Source organism: Lynx rufus, unplaced genomic scaffold (genome assembly GCF_022079265.1).
Source record: "Lynx rufus isolate CCGP_SWC_20201006 ecotype Redwood Valley unplaced genomic scaffold, mLynRuf1.p SCAF_18, whole genome shotgun sequence".
Taxonomy (NCBI): Eukaryota; Metazoa; Chordata; class Mammalia; order Carnivora; family Felidae; genus Lynx; species Lynx rufus.
The window spans coordinates 17,449,494-17,462,691 of NW_025814832.1; the positions used below are offsets into that span (position 1 = coordinate 17,449,494).

General features: G+C 40.2%; 1 protein-coding gene across 1 annotated transcript in view; it reads right to left on the reverse strand.

Annotated features, from left to right (window-relative positions):
• Window positions 1-13,198, reverse strand: part of ANKFN1 (ankyrin repeat and fibronectin type III domain containing 1) — a 150,646-nt gene that overhangs the window by 61,155 nt on the left and 76,293 nt on the right. The window contains exons 6-8 of the mRNA XM_047080382.1: window positions 9,867-9,964; window positions 7,460-7,550; window positions 2,003-2,110 (exon numbers count right to left, since the gene is read on the reverse strand). Coding sequence (XP_046936338.1) covers window positions 2,003-2,110; window positions 7,460-7,550; window positions 9,867-9,964 — 297 coding nt within the window. The remainder of the gene's footprint in view (window positions 1-2,002; window positions 2,111-7,459; window positions 7,551-9,866; window positions 9,965-13,198) is intronic.

Sequence of the window (13,198 nt, forward strand, 5' to 3'; positions counted from 1 at the left end):
ATGTCTTGGAATACTAACTCTGTGAAAAAAGTTATACAATGACTTTGCAAATAAGTTTGGAAAATGCTTGGTTAACCAAATTCAAAATGTCTCTTTATTAGAGTCTTTACTATTGTAATATCGATTTTACATTTCCAGGAAAGGGATGTATAATGCAACATTTTCCAAACTTACTGACCAGAGACTTTTTCAGCTGAGCATCTTATACAACCACTGTTCTTTGGAATACTTTGGGTACTGTTTAAGTGTCTACAGTACATTTCAATATAAAAAATATTTTTTCCTTTTTGGGAAGTTCTGTTTATGCCTTACTTAAATTTTTCCTGACATTGTCTGCATATTTACATCCCTGTGGGGGAAAAGCATATACATGCTGAAAGTTAAATGGAAACTATTGAAATAATTGGGCTGTCTAGATAATTTATTTCTTGATTATTAGATAGTTACCCAACAGTAATGGGGAGAGCATCTAAATCCTCAGATAATATTAAAAAAAAAAAAAAAACAAAAAACCAAAAAAAACTACCTCTCATTCTCGTGAGTAGTTTTAGCTTTCTTCCCCTGGTAAAGACTAAACACAAAGTGGCTTATGAATTGCAAAGAATCATCTATCCAGTTGCTTTATTACCTTCGCCTGCCATACAAGAACCAATGGGCAGGGGAATGATGGAGAGAGAGGCAGAAGAGAGAAAGGAACCTAAATGATGCCTGGCCTGGTTAAATGAGCTCTGAGAACTGAGTGTACTTTGGTCAGTGTGGAATCTTTAAGGCCATGGTCTGGGTAAAGTTTTCCTTCAGATCTGGGAACGAAACTCATTTGAGTTTCCTTCTCAAACATGCATATTTACATTTTCTAATGAACCACTCATTAAAAGAATATTATTTTCTTACAAACACTTGTCCTCATTGCTAGCTAAAGCCAACATTTCTGAAGAGCTCTGTTGTTACACAGTAATTGGGACTCACTTTTTGCTAATGCTAAGTATGATTTTTTATACCTAGTCCAAACTCAGTTGCATCTCTTAGTTTCAGCCATGGATTTCTTACCTAGCTGGCCCAGCAGTGCCCTGAATCTGGAGAGTGCAATGCAGTTGGGATCTGATGGGTGAAGGAGCATGGAAAACGAAAACTTTATGGAGGCTTTAATTCTCCAAATAAAACTAAGTGCCTGCTCCACGAATCATTACACAGATCAGAAACCTGACCCTGTCCCATTTGAATAGCCCAAATAGGAGAGAAGTTTTTAAAAGCTTCTGAGAGATTTTCTGTGTGTAGTTGGCCAGGTCTGGAGATGTGTGCTCAATTTTCTCCTAAGTAGTAGTACAGGGGACGATTAAAATTCAGGGTGAGATCAATCAACATCAGTGCCCAGTCCTAAAGGTAAAGGTGGGGGACACAAATGAGGTATGGCAAGAAGATTGCACTTAGAGACAGAAAAGCTAGGTCAGAATCTTGATTCTGTCTTTTCCTGGCAGTGTGACCTTGGTCAAGTCACTTAGCTTTAGTGGTAACTGCCAGCATGAGGATGAAAAAGAGACCGTGGATGTGAAATTACATTGTAAGCTTTATTACAAATATACACGAAGGTTTCTTGTTGCTGTTAAAAATTGGCTAAATTTCCTCAGGGATGCTCATGGAGTTTTCCTGGGGACTGAAAAGTTTGAGGGTGAATATCTCAAAGACCTGGGACACTGAGGAGTTTTGTGAAGGGACAACTCAAAGGGAAGGGAACTGGTGGCAGCTGCTGTTTTTCTTGTGCTTTTTTTCAAACTATTTGCACAGAGAGAGGGTAAGACAGAAAGAAAGGAAGGGAATGAAGGAGAGGGAAGTCTCTTCTGAAGGGTTAAAGCAAGATAGTGCTGTAAAGTGATTCCAGATGTACAAATATTAATATCTCTCTCTCCCTGATGAATGAGAAGGTATGACCCAGTTAGGAAACTGCTAAAATTACCGGCGCCACCGAGACCTCAGTCGATGGCCCAGCGCAGATTTTTATCCTTACCCCGGCAACTATAATGCTGATGAAGGGCTCGGACCTGCTGCAGCAGACCTTCCAAAACTTCACTCTGTCCCTTGTGTCTGGGCTCTCTGTCGTCATAGTCTTTCCAGTCTATTGAACAAAAGAAACAAACAGAATGAAATTTTAAAGCAAGGAGGCCTCTCCCCGGAGGCGCTGCCTCAGGAGCTGGGCTCTGCTCACACTTCCCCTAGACTCTGGATGAGCACCTGGCACTCGCACAGCTGGCAGTCAGTGCCAAGGGTTTGCAGCTGCCATTGTTCAGGGCCCTGTGCAAAACAGTAATTGTGGTTGGGTTTTGTGTGTGTGTGTGTTGGGCAGTTTTAGGGCAAGAGAAAATGGTGACTGAAAGCCAAAAGAAAACAGGGAATCTGGGAGTCCGGTTTCTCCTCCCCAGCTCCTTACCCTCCTTTCAGCATCCCGGGTCCTAATCAGTTCCCCTGCCACCTCTCCACTCAGCACCCCAAATGGCACCTGGATCTCCACGGTAGGAAAGAAAGGGGTGGGAATGTGCAGACTAGACGAAATCCACAGTCCCAATGCTTTTATTGTAGGTTTCACACTTTTGGCCAAATTGACATTTCTTTCCAAGGAAAGAGCCCATGTCAGATGCCAAGAAATGGAAATCTACATTTCGCTCTAATGAATGTCTGCTTTGGTTAGCTGGCACAGCAGCCCCTGTACATACTCTGAGCCACCAACCACCCTGTCTGCTCAGTCTCTAAATATACAGTATTAGCTTACATGGCAAATTTAAATTGCAATACCCACTGAGATTTTTCTCCCCCTTCTATTTTCATTCCATTTGGCTATAATGATATCAAGAGTAATAACCCGTACGGGACTAATGTCAAGATTGTAATTCTGCTGTCTCCGACTCTGATTTTTTTTTTTTTTTTCAGCAGGTCTGTCATTTCATAGTCCATCCCATCTTCTCACTATCCACTCAGTTTTACTTTCTGAACCTTTTAAAAGCAACAACTTAAAGCACTTCTTGGTTGAAATACTTTCTCTAAAAATGCTAGTCATTCTTTTCTAGTAAGGCCAGTTAGTTCATAAGTGTATCTGAGGCTTCAATTCTAATTGAATGCATTTCAAATTCTCTCCCCCCAGGTTTATTTTAAAATATGGAGTCTGCCTTGTTCAGAAAGTTAAGCAGATGTCCTGATGGTCAAAGTTAGATAACCATTGGTCCATCCACGGCCTAGTAGTACAGCACAGTTGGAAAGAACACAGGTTCTGGAGTCAGAAAAACCTGCGTGTGACTCCTGGCTCTTTGGACTCCTGGTTCAGTATCTGTAGGGCACATTACTTATGCTGACAAGGCCTCTACTCTGTAATGTGAAAAATGAACATAGCACCTACCTTACAGGACTTTTTGTGAGGACTAAATGAGAGGTTTATTAGGTACCCAGTACAATGCCTGTTAATGGCATTATGTCAGTCATAACTAATCATAACTTAGAAAGAAGGGAATTCTCTGAGGAAGAGTTAACTCCCTGAGTAGCGAGTATGGAAACATAATTTCTCACCCTATCACATGATTCTCTGTGAAGAAGGAGACCTCAGACATTTTTGAATCCTTCCTGCTTCCTACCCTTCCCCATGTGTCCTTCTCCATTTTACCTCTCAGAAGACGGAGGCCTGGAGAGAACCATTCCAATTCTATGTTACTCAGCTTATCTGGGGGCGTAGCCAGGCCCATAACGTAGTTACATGGCCCTCCATATAGTGCTCCTTTCCTTATGCTGTGGACACGTTTTCTTTTGTTTTGTTTTGTTTCTTTTGGGAAGGAGGGTCAGAGCTTGGTTGGAGTTTGTGTGGTGTGGCTTAGTTGTGGTCAACTCTGGAGACAGGGAATTGGCATAGGTGCCTTCTGTAGACTCTGTTCCTTGTGGGCAGAAACCGTGACTTAATTTCTCTTTGCCTCAGGTTTCTTCTCTGCAAAGTGAGTTTTTGAATATTTTTTAAAGGTTGTTTGAGGTTTAGAAAACCAACGTATGTAAAACACCATTATGGGCACATTAGGGACACTCGTTAGGTGTTGGTGAGGCATTGTGAACAGAAGGATGGTGTTCAGGTAGACTGGGCTGGGGAAGGTGCTTTTACTGGTAAATTTGGAAATGTTTGAGGAAGTGAACTCCCAGTGATCCTCCGCCTTATTTGCAGTATCCCTGGTAGTAGGGCACAGTGATAATAGATGCTGCTGTCATGGATTCCCAACGGCCATTCTGAGTTTGTTCCCGCCGTTGAAAAAATGCATCTGTAGTGCTCATAAGATGAGTAATGTTGTTTGCTTGAGTAAGACTCCTGGGTGGCTGAGTTATTATGTGGCCCTGCACTTAGCAATACGTTCTAATGTGTGTTAATACTGCCATCGATGCAGGGGGAGCTGACATGGAGCTGGCTCTTTCCGCCGAGCCCCATTACATCAGAGGCGAGCTCAAGCTCGAAGATTGCTAATGCTAAATTGCAGCCCAAGTGAGCACTGGACATGATGCCAAGGTTTTTGGAAAGAATGAGTTTTTCTCAGAGATGTTTGGAAGGTTCTGATGACTACATAAAATAGGAGACTTTAGGGATGAGGGAGAAAATTGAAAATATATTAAGAAATCAGGAACCTGACAGGAATAAACTTAGTGTGGGAGGAAAAGAGCAGATTGTGCCACATAATACAGTTCAGTGTTCTGGTAATGAGACACTTCAATTGCAACACAATGCAGAGCTTACATTCACTGGCGATATCAGGGCTTTCCTGATCGTAACTCAGACAAGCCTGTCTGGGTCCTTTTCTCTTATTATGTACCATACCATATAACATAAGTCTATAAAAACACATTAAGGCCTTTTGTAAAAATATAAAAAAAGTTTTATAGCTTACTGGAACATATTACCAAATTTCCAATTACTCTGTCATGTTAGAATACATTGTCCTCTAGTAAATATCTGAATACTGATATCTGTTGCATCACAATGTCATAGTCTGTTTATAAATAGAAGCAGAGTCTTATATTGTTCTTTTCCAAGTGATATGGCATGTCTGCAGCAACTATAACGGCATGTTTGGATTTTAGTTCTTTGCCAGATACCCTTACTAGTCAAATGGGCCATTTTAGAGAGCGTTGCCATTTGCTATGTTAATTAGCAATAAGTGACTCTTCCCAGTCCTGGACAACTGTCCTAGTCACTCTGGAGAAAGCCCTGAAGGGCTTTGAGGGAGAGTGAACAGAATTTGAAGTTTATAGAACTGGAACATCTGATGCTTATAAGTAAATGCATCCATATGCAGATCAGAATTTGTATTTGGCGTAGGTTTTCCCATGTCCCACCTTCAGGTCAATCAACACTATCATTTTTTTTTTTTTCATTTTCTGTTCCTTCTATCCCTTTATCTACAATAATAAATATATTCTTTTTTTTTTTTCCTAGAATGAGATTGGTTCCCTTAGTATCTTAATCTTGCAGCATTCCCAGTTTGTGTTTCTGATGTCTACAATAAGAAAGATGTCCAGATAAGACTGGAATAATTAAATCATTGAATGCCTACGGGACTCAGAGAGGGGCCTTAGAGAGCTCTGGTGTCAGTGGTCCAAGGCCCTGTATGACCTGGCGTCACTCCCGGAGTGACAGTCAGGAATGGTTGGCTGGCTGGCTCTTAGTCTGCTTGTCTGCCTGATGATGGGGCACTAGTTCCCACAGCATAGGAGATGTGGTATGGGTCCAGTCAGTTCAGGCCTGAATCCTGGCTCAGCCACATATGAGTTGTGACCTCGGACAAGGCAGCATCCTCTCTGAATCCCAATTTCCTTATTAATAGAAGAGGAGGACAGCACGGTGGTTAAGAACAAGGGCCACTGGGTTTGGACCTGACTTCAGTGCTTGCTAATTTTGTGGTGTTGGGCTCTATGCCTGTACCTCTACGTTAGTAGGTCCCTCCCCGGTAAAATGAGACTACTAATAAAACCACCTCAATAGGTCTGTTATGAAGATTGAATGAGTAGATCCCTGTAAAGCTCTTAATGTCCAGCATATAATGAGTCTAAGGACCGTTGGCTCTGATGTTCAGAGTGATGCAGAAGATGATGACAGTGCTTATCCACAAGACAGGAACAGTGGTGAAGGACTGAGGTGAGGGTTTAGTGAGACACTGACGAAAGCCCATAACATGCCACCTGATTCGTGCTTGGCCCTAGGTAAAGGGTTGTTCTAAAACATGAAAAGCACATAAATACATAAAAAAGAAAACTAAAGAGTCTATAATCTTATACCCCAAATACCCACTGCCAAATATTGATAGTTATGTGCAGACGTGCCTTCCTAGTAATAAACTCACAGCTTAAATATGTGCTAGAAAATTTTGCATTATGTTTTTATATAAAACTTACAAAGTAAGAGTTTCTTCCACACAATGAAGTTTTTTTTAAACACCATTTTTAGTGGCTGCCTTTTGTTTTATAATATGGATATGTAAATACCATACTTTATTTAACCATTGAATTGATATTGGATATTTGTTCTCCCTACCATACACAATATTTCACTATATCAATATATTGCTATAGTGCACATATTTGTTCATAATTGTCTGTCTGCATTTGTTTTCTTGGCTTCGATTCCTAGATATGTAATTATGGGGTAAAAAGGAACGAATGTTTTTATTATGACAAATTGTGTCTCACAAAGGATGTAGCAGTCTGCACTCTCACAAGAAGCATACGATACCATTTTGAACTATCACATTCATGGAGATTTTTTAAAAAATGAAAACACAGTTCAGAGCAATAGGCTCATTATACAGAAAAATCTATCATATGATATATTTAGAGATGCTTCTTCTGGTTAATAGAGAGTTACCAAATATACCAGACATAAGTTACTAATCTTTAAATAACTAGAAGTGGCTTTTGTTGGGGTTTTCAGCTCCCACTATAAATATTATATATTTATAGCAGAGGGTAGCAGAGTGCCTGTTACTAAGAAAGATTCTTTTTCTGACATTGTGTCAGAAGAATATCTCATTCTCTTATCAATTGGATGTGGGTGAGGGAGTGAGGAGGAGAGGAGAGCTCGAACAGGCTGGCCACTCCCTCTGCTGTCATTCCCCACATCCCCACGAAAGTCTTGGGAAAGGTCAGATTGGGCTCCTACAGATTTGGAGAGGTTAAGGAACTTTTGAAGGCCACGCGGCTAATAAAATGTATCATGGGTACTGAATTTGGTCTTGCCGGTTCCAAATTCCCTCTCCTCTCATTCCACCGAGTTGCCTCCCAAGGGAACATTTCTGCAGAGGAATCCTTCATTATGTGGCCCAGAGGCTACTCTGAGGAGGTTTTGTTAGTCCCCAGCAGTGGGGAGACGGAAAGGCAGTGGTGTCCGGAGGATGGATGGAGGGGGAGTTGGAGCCTGTTGCCAGGCTTGAGAGAGTTCACAGCCACCACCTACTGGAAGGCGAGGCACATGCCGGAGTCGTGGTCTGAGCAGGTCCCCATCCCTTCATGTTATAAGCCGAGACTTGAACAAAATACTGTTGGCCCTGAAAAGTATCGAAATAGAGAGAATGATGCATTAGGAATTTTACTGAATCACTTTAGTCTAGAGTCCTGTGTCCAATGAACAACTTGATCCCTTGGGAAATCCACTAGCCATACGTTAGCTTTCTAGATTTTATTGACTATCACATTTATTTATGTGTAATGATAAACATTTTGGGGTGCTCTCAGTTTCTATGAGCTTCCCCCCCCAAATTATACACTAATTATTAAAAGTCAAGTTTTACCAAAAACAGCAATTCCTCACCTCTTTCTCTTTATTTTCCCCTCCCCAGAGGCAGTCACCATCATTTTTATTAGCTGATTGACTTGCTTTTAAAATTAAGAAGTTACAATGCACGTATTTTCATAATAGTACATCAGAGATGTGGTTCATTCATTTAGGGGCTGCATAGTAAGTACTTCACTGTGGGCAAATATTGTCATTTATGTAACCAGTCCCCTACCAATGAACATTAAGATTGTTTCTACATTTTATGCCATATTAAATAATGCTTTGCTTCTTTGATTTTACTTCAAGTTTAAAACCATTATTAAAACAATGGTTATATTCTTTAATGTCTTATGACACTAAAAATTTAGGAGTTGTTTTGTTTACTTGTAAACTTCAGATGTTTTGTATAGTTTTACATTTTTCCTTTGAGTTTTTTTTCTTTACCCGGTGAACCCAAAGAGGCATTTTTGAAGCCAGCATTTGATAAAACATCCCTTGCAAAAATTGTAAAATAATGTTTGAAGTAAAAAAACAAAAAAACACAACCCAAAAACCAAAAAACAAAACAAAAAAACCCCACATCTTCGTAGAGCCTTTGCTAGAAATTTTAATAATGTTGGCCTTACCACATTATAAGGTTAATTTTTTTAACATTAAAAATAGGTTTCTACGTACTTCAAGGTTATAGAGATTCCGCAGAAGTGTAAATCTACTTCTAGGCTTTTATGTGATTAGGATAGTGTCTGAATTGCTCTCATTGGACGACCAAGTGGAAAAACTTAATCCCTATAAAAATTAGTTCAAATATTAGAGAAACTCTCTGTGGAGAGTTTTCCATTTTTATCACAATATCACTTTTTCTTTTAAGCAAAGGAAATTCCCTAGGGTTCTCTTCTGGCCCTTTTCCATCATGTGAGCTATAGGGTTGGGAATCAGTCTTCTGCCGATAGCATCTCTGGGGGCCACCCACTCAGGGGTTTGTTTGTTCTGGTAATCCACAGTTTTGGCCCCTGGTGTAGACGTGTGATTAGGACTAAAAGTCAAGATTCTGTGGTGGTGACCCAACCACCAAGAATTCTGTTAGAATAGCTGGTTCAAACTTGAAGAGATGCAACCTAATGCAGCTTTTTCATGCTGGGTTTCAGGAGTACACTTTACACATAACTGGTTTAAAGGAGTGATCTTTTTGAAAAACAACAAGACCAAGAAAATTCTCCCCCTACCTCTTGCATAGAAAGGTCCTAAGATAATTAAGGATTCTAATTGGAGTAAAAAAAATAAAAACAAAAAACAAAACAAAACAAAAAAACCCCGACAGGTTTGATAAGTATACTTTAAAAACTTTACTAAAAAATATTCTGATGATTCAGTTTTGTTTGCATTTTAATTACTTGAGGAGATACAGGGTTTGTTTCAGTATGAACTGATGTGCCAGGTGTTTTTATTTTTTGCATTTCATATGCTCCTATGGTGTATAGTTGTATAAATAATTAACGTTTGAGTTTAGATTGATTAAACAAATAAGCTCAGCTTGTTCCAGTTTTTCATTCACAGTTTAAATTGGTTCAGGTTACTGCGAAATGTAGTGCCACCATATATAGTTTCTTTTCTGTGAAAGCAGATTTAGACACATTTTTTTTAATCAAGGGAAAAGGATTTCTCTCAGGAAATTGTATGACTCCAATAGATGACTGATCTCAACCAAGGCTATGGGGGTGAGGGTTAGAGGAGGCTGTTATTTTTACCATCAGACAGGGAGTCAAAATTGGATCTCTCCGAGCCTTTGATCCCCCCTAAAGATTAGACTGTGATCCAGAAAGCAGCAGCTTTCAAGGCTTGCATGAGGCCAGTCTTTTTCTGATCTCTGTAGAACATGGCAGCTTACAAAGTGGTTCATGCTGTCTGCTCAGTCCTTTGTGGAGTTCAGATTATGGATACCAGACATATCACACTTAACGAGTGGCAGTTGTTGCCAGAGGGCTGGGTGTTGGCTGTCGCTTCCAGAGTAGGCATTTGCTACCCGAATCCCAGCACAAACATCAGGAGCAGGGGAATGGGAAGCCTAATGGGAGGATTTGGCATTTACCGTTGTCAGTCCTGTGATTGTGCATCTCAGGGTCTGCAAGTTTTCCATGATGATCTCTCCAGCCAAAGGACGAAAGTCTTTAGACATGCTCCATTCCACTGGAAGGAGAGAAAGAAAAAGAGAACGAAATCCACTCACATATCAAGAAACATCACAGAAACTCTAGCAAAAGTCCCTCTCAAAAACGGTACATTTATATTCTTTTCCCTATATTTGCACATCTAACAATTTGCCTCAGGACAGCAATTCGGTTTCCAAGTCTCAATTATTTTTTAAAACAAGAGAGGAAGACAATTAACCATTCAGCAGTGATTAATACACCTTTAAGTGTGCATATGTGTATGTATCTGTGTATACATGTACATAGACACATGCATCCTCAGGCACATTATACATAACAGTTCAGTGTAGGTAGAAGGTAAGTTATTTATTGCATGTAAGAAGTGAAGGGTACACTAGGACATTGCCTTCTGTTCGCTGCCCATATCTGATCTGGGCTTCAGCAATCTCCTGAAAGTGCTATTTCAAGGTCCCAGGGACGTTCTCATCCCAAACAAAGAAGCCTCCTTTCATTTCCTGCTGGGTCATTTGACACCTTCTTCTGGAAGCATTCTCTTCCTTTAGTGTCTCACACACTGCTCCCCAGGCTCTCCTTCTCCTCCCTGGTCCTGTCCTCCAGGCTTTTTCATTGGCTTCTCTTCAGCCTGAGGATTTGGGGTTTGTGGCTGACCTCTTCAGTGCTCCCCCTCAACCTGACATCCCCAGAATGGGTATTCATTCACAGTTAAAGCTAACACCCAAATTCTAACACCCCATCTTACCCAGAGACCATTTTCTTTCATATCATAGCATTTTCCACGGGTTCAAAAAACCATGGCCAGGAAAGATCAATTGTGCCTCATCAGTAAAAAGTAGAGTAAAAAGTGACAGCTTACCCATGGCAGGATTTAAGGCAATCCTGAATGAAGCAGGAGCTTAAGTCACAGGGAAGACAAGGCCTGCATGTTTTAAACCTCATAATGGCAAGCTATCGGTTTTAAGATTTAAATTACATTCTCTGTGACACTTAAGTACTTCAAAATTAAGCTGAACTATCCCTAAAGCCTGCTGCTTCTCGAGTCACACAATCCCTGTGCTTTAGGGCTGCTGCCCCTGTACCCCCGGCTCTGTCTCTGTATGTTCCTAGGAATCTGCCTTGTTCTCCTCACTCTCTAGAAATTGCTTTCCTAAACTTCCTAGTGCTTTAATTATCTGCAGCAGCCTCTTCTGGGAAATCCTGCCACTCTGGCCTCCCTTAGTTTTTGCAGCCTTCTTCCCCTCCGTTTTGGTTGCACCCTTTCTTCCTACCTCCTGACCCCTCTTTCTGGGCTCTCCTTGGTTCCTCTTTTCCCTCTTCCTTTGCTGTAATGTTCCTTGGAGGCGTGGTTTTGGCTCTTTTCTCACTTTGCACGCTTGTCCCAAGCAGTGACCCTTTTCACTGTTATGGCTCCAATGATGGCTCTCAAAACTGTAACTCTAGGTCCGCCCTCTCTCTGGACTCGGACTTCCTCTTGCAGGTCTCCACATGAGTGCCCACTAGTACTTCTCTTTGCCAAAACAGGTGTCTCCTCTTGTTTTCTCAGTTGTAGCTCATGGCATTGTCACACACCCAATCACCCAACCCCAAATCTCAGAGCATCCTTGCCTCCTCTCTTTCCCTAATTCCTCACAATCAGTTGATTACTAAATGCAGTAGGTTCTGCTTTAAAATGTCTCCCGTAAGTCTCCCTCTCCCCTGCACACTGAAACTATTCTAGAACAGGACTTTATAATCATGCACATCAACTCGCAATTCATTTTTTTAGAAGGAGGTATACCCCTGATTGATTAACTGATTAACTCTCTTAATTGATTTTTCTGTTCATATTCTCACTCTTATGTACAATTCTCTTACAACAGCCTGAATTATAGTTTAAAAATTCAGATCTCATGATTTCATTCATCTTTTTACAGTGTCCAGTTGCTTTCAAAATAAAATGAAATGTTAACAGGGCATTCAAGGACCTTCATGATCTAGTCCCAGCCATACTCTCCTGTCTTCACTTTCTGCCACGTCTCACAGTGAAGTCCTTGCTCTGTAAGTTCCCGTTACCTGATTATTCTGTGTACTTTTCTGCCTCGGTGTCTTTTGCTCACCTTCCAACCACTGCTTGGTGAAACTCTACTCATCCTTTTAAGAGCTGGCAAAGTTGGGGCCATGTCTAGCTCTTGATTTTGGCTCAGGTCATGATCTCATGTTTCATGGGTTTGAGCCCCACGTCAGGCTCAGTGCTGAGCACTGACAGTGCAGAGTCTGCTTAGGATTCTCTCTCTCTCTGTATCTCTCTCTCTCTCTCTCAAAATAAATAAACTTAAAAAAATATTTAGCAAAGTTAACTCAAAATTCCTCAGGAATAATCAATTAAATACACCTGTTCCTGTGTTCCCGAAGCCCTCTATTCATATAAAAACAAGATTTACTATACACATATTATGCTTAATTTTATGTATCTCTTTTTCTTGTTAGATTGTGATAGGTTTGAGGATAGGAGAATAGGAGAAATAGCTTTCTCTTTTTCCTCTTTAGTACATGGATTTGTGTTTTTGGTGGATAGAAGGTGCTTCCTAAATATTTTACAAATCAAATATATACAGTTTGATTGTATGCATGCATACACACATACACACACACACACACACACACACACACACACACACACACAGAATAGACTGGTTTTTCCAACATGGAGATATTTTTCTTCCTGTGAGTTTTTTCACTCTTCAGTTCTTTGCCCTTTGAAACTCTTAGGCATGTTGTAAATGTAATTAGAATCAAATGATTAAGATTGGATGTTAAATCTCAAATCAGGCCTATACTTCCTTACAAATAGATATTCTAGAAGATATAATTTAAAATATACATTATATATTATATATTATATAAAATACATATATATATATGTATTTTTTCCAAAATGTTTCATTATGCTTATGAGCTACTAGCTCTTGAAGAAGCCAAGTCTCTGAAAGTCAACTTGGAGAGGGTTTGTAATCAGAGAATAATGTTGCATATAACTAGCCAAAGGAAAAAAAAAAGGAAATCATTGAGGAAATTATCACAAACAAAACAAAATGAAAATCAGTAACAAATGTGGAAGGATATCTAGAAAAAGCAAGGAACACAGGAAAATTCTGGAAACAGAAATTTCTTTGGTTGCCACTGAGACATGCATCATTGACTGATGTGGGGAACTCCAAGTGGAAGGATGAGAATCAAGGGTTTCCGATTCCAGGCTAAGGATTCAGGGAGACTT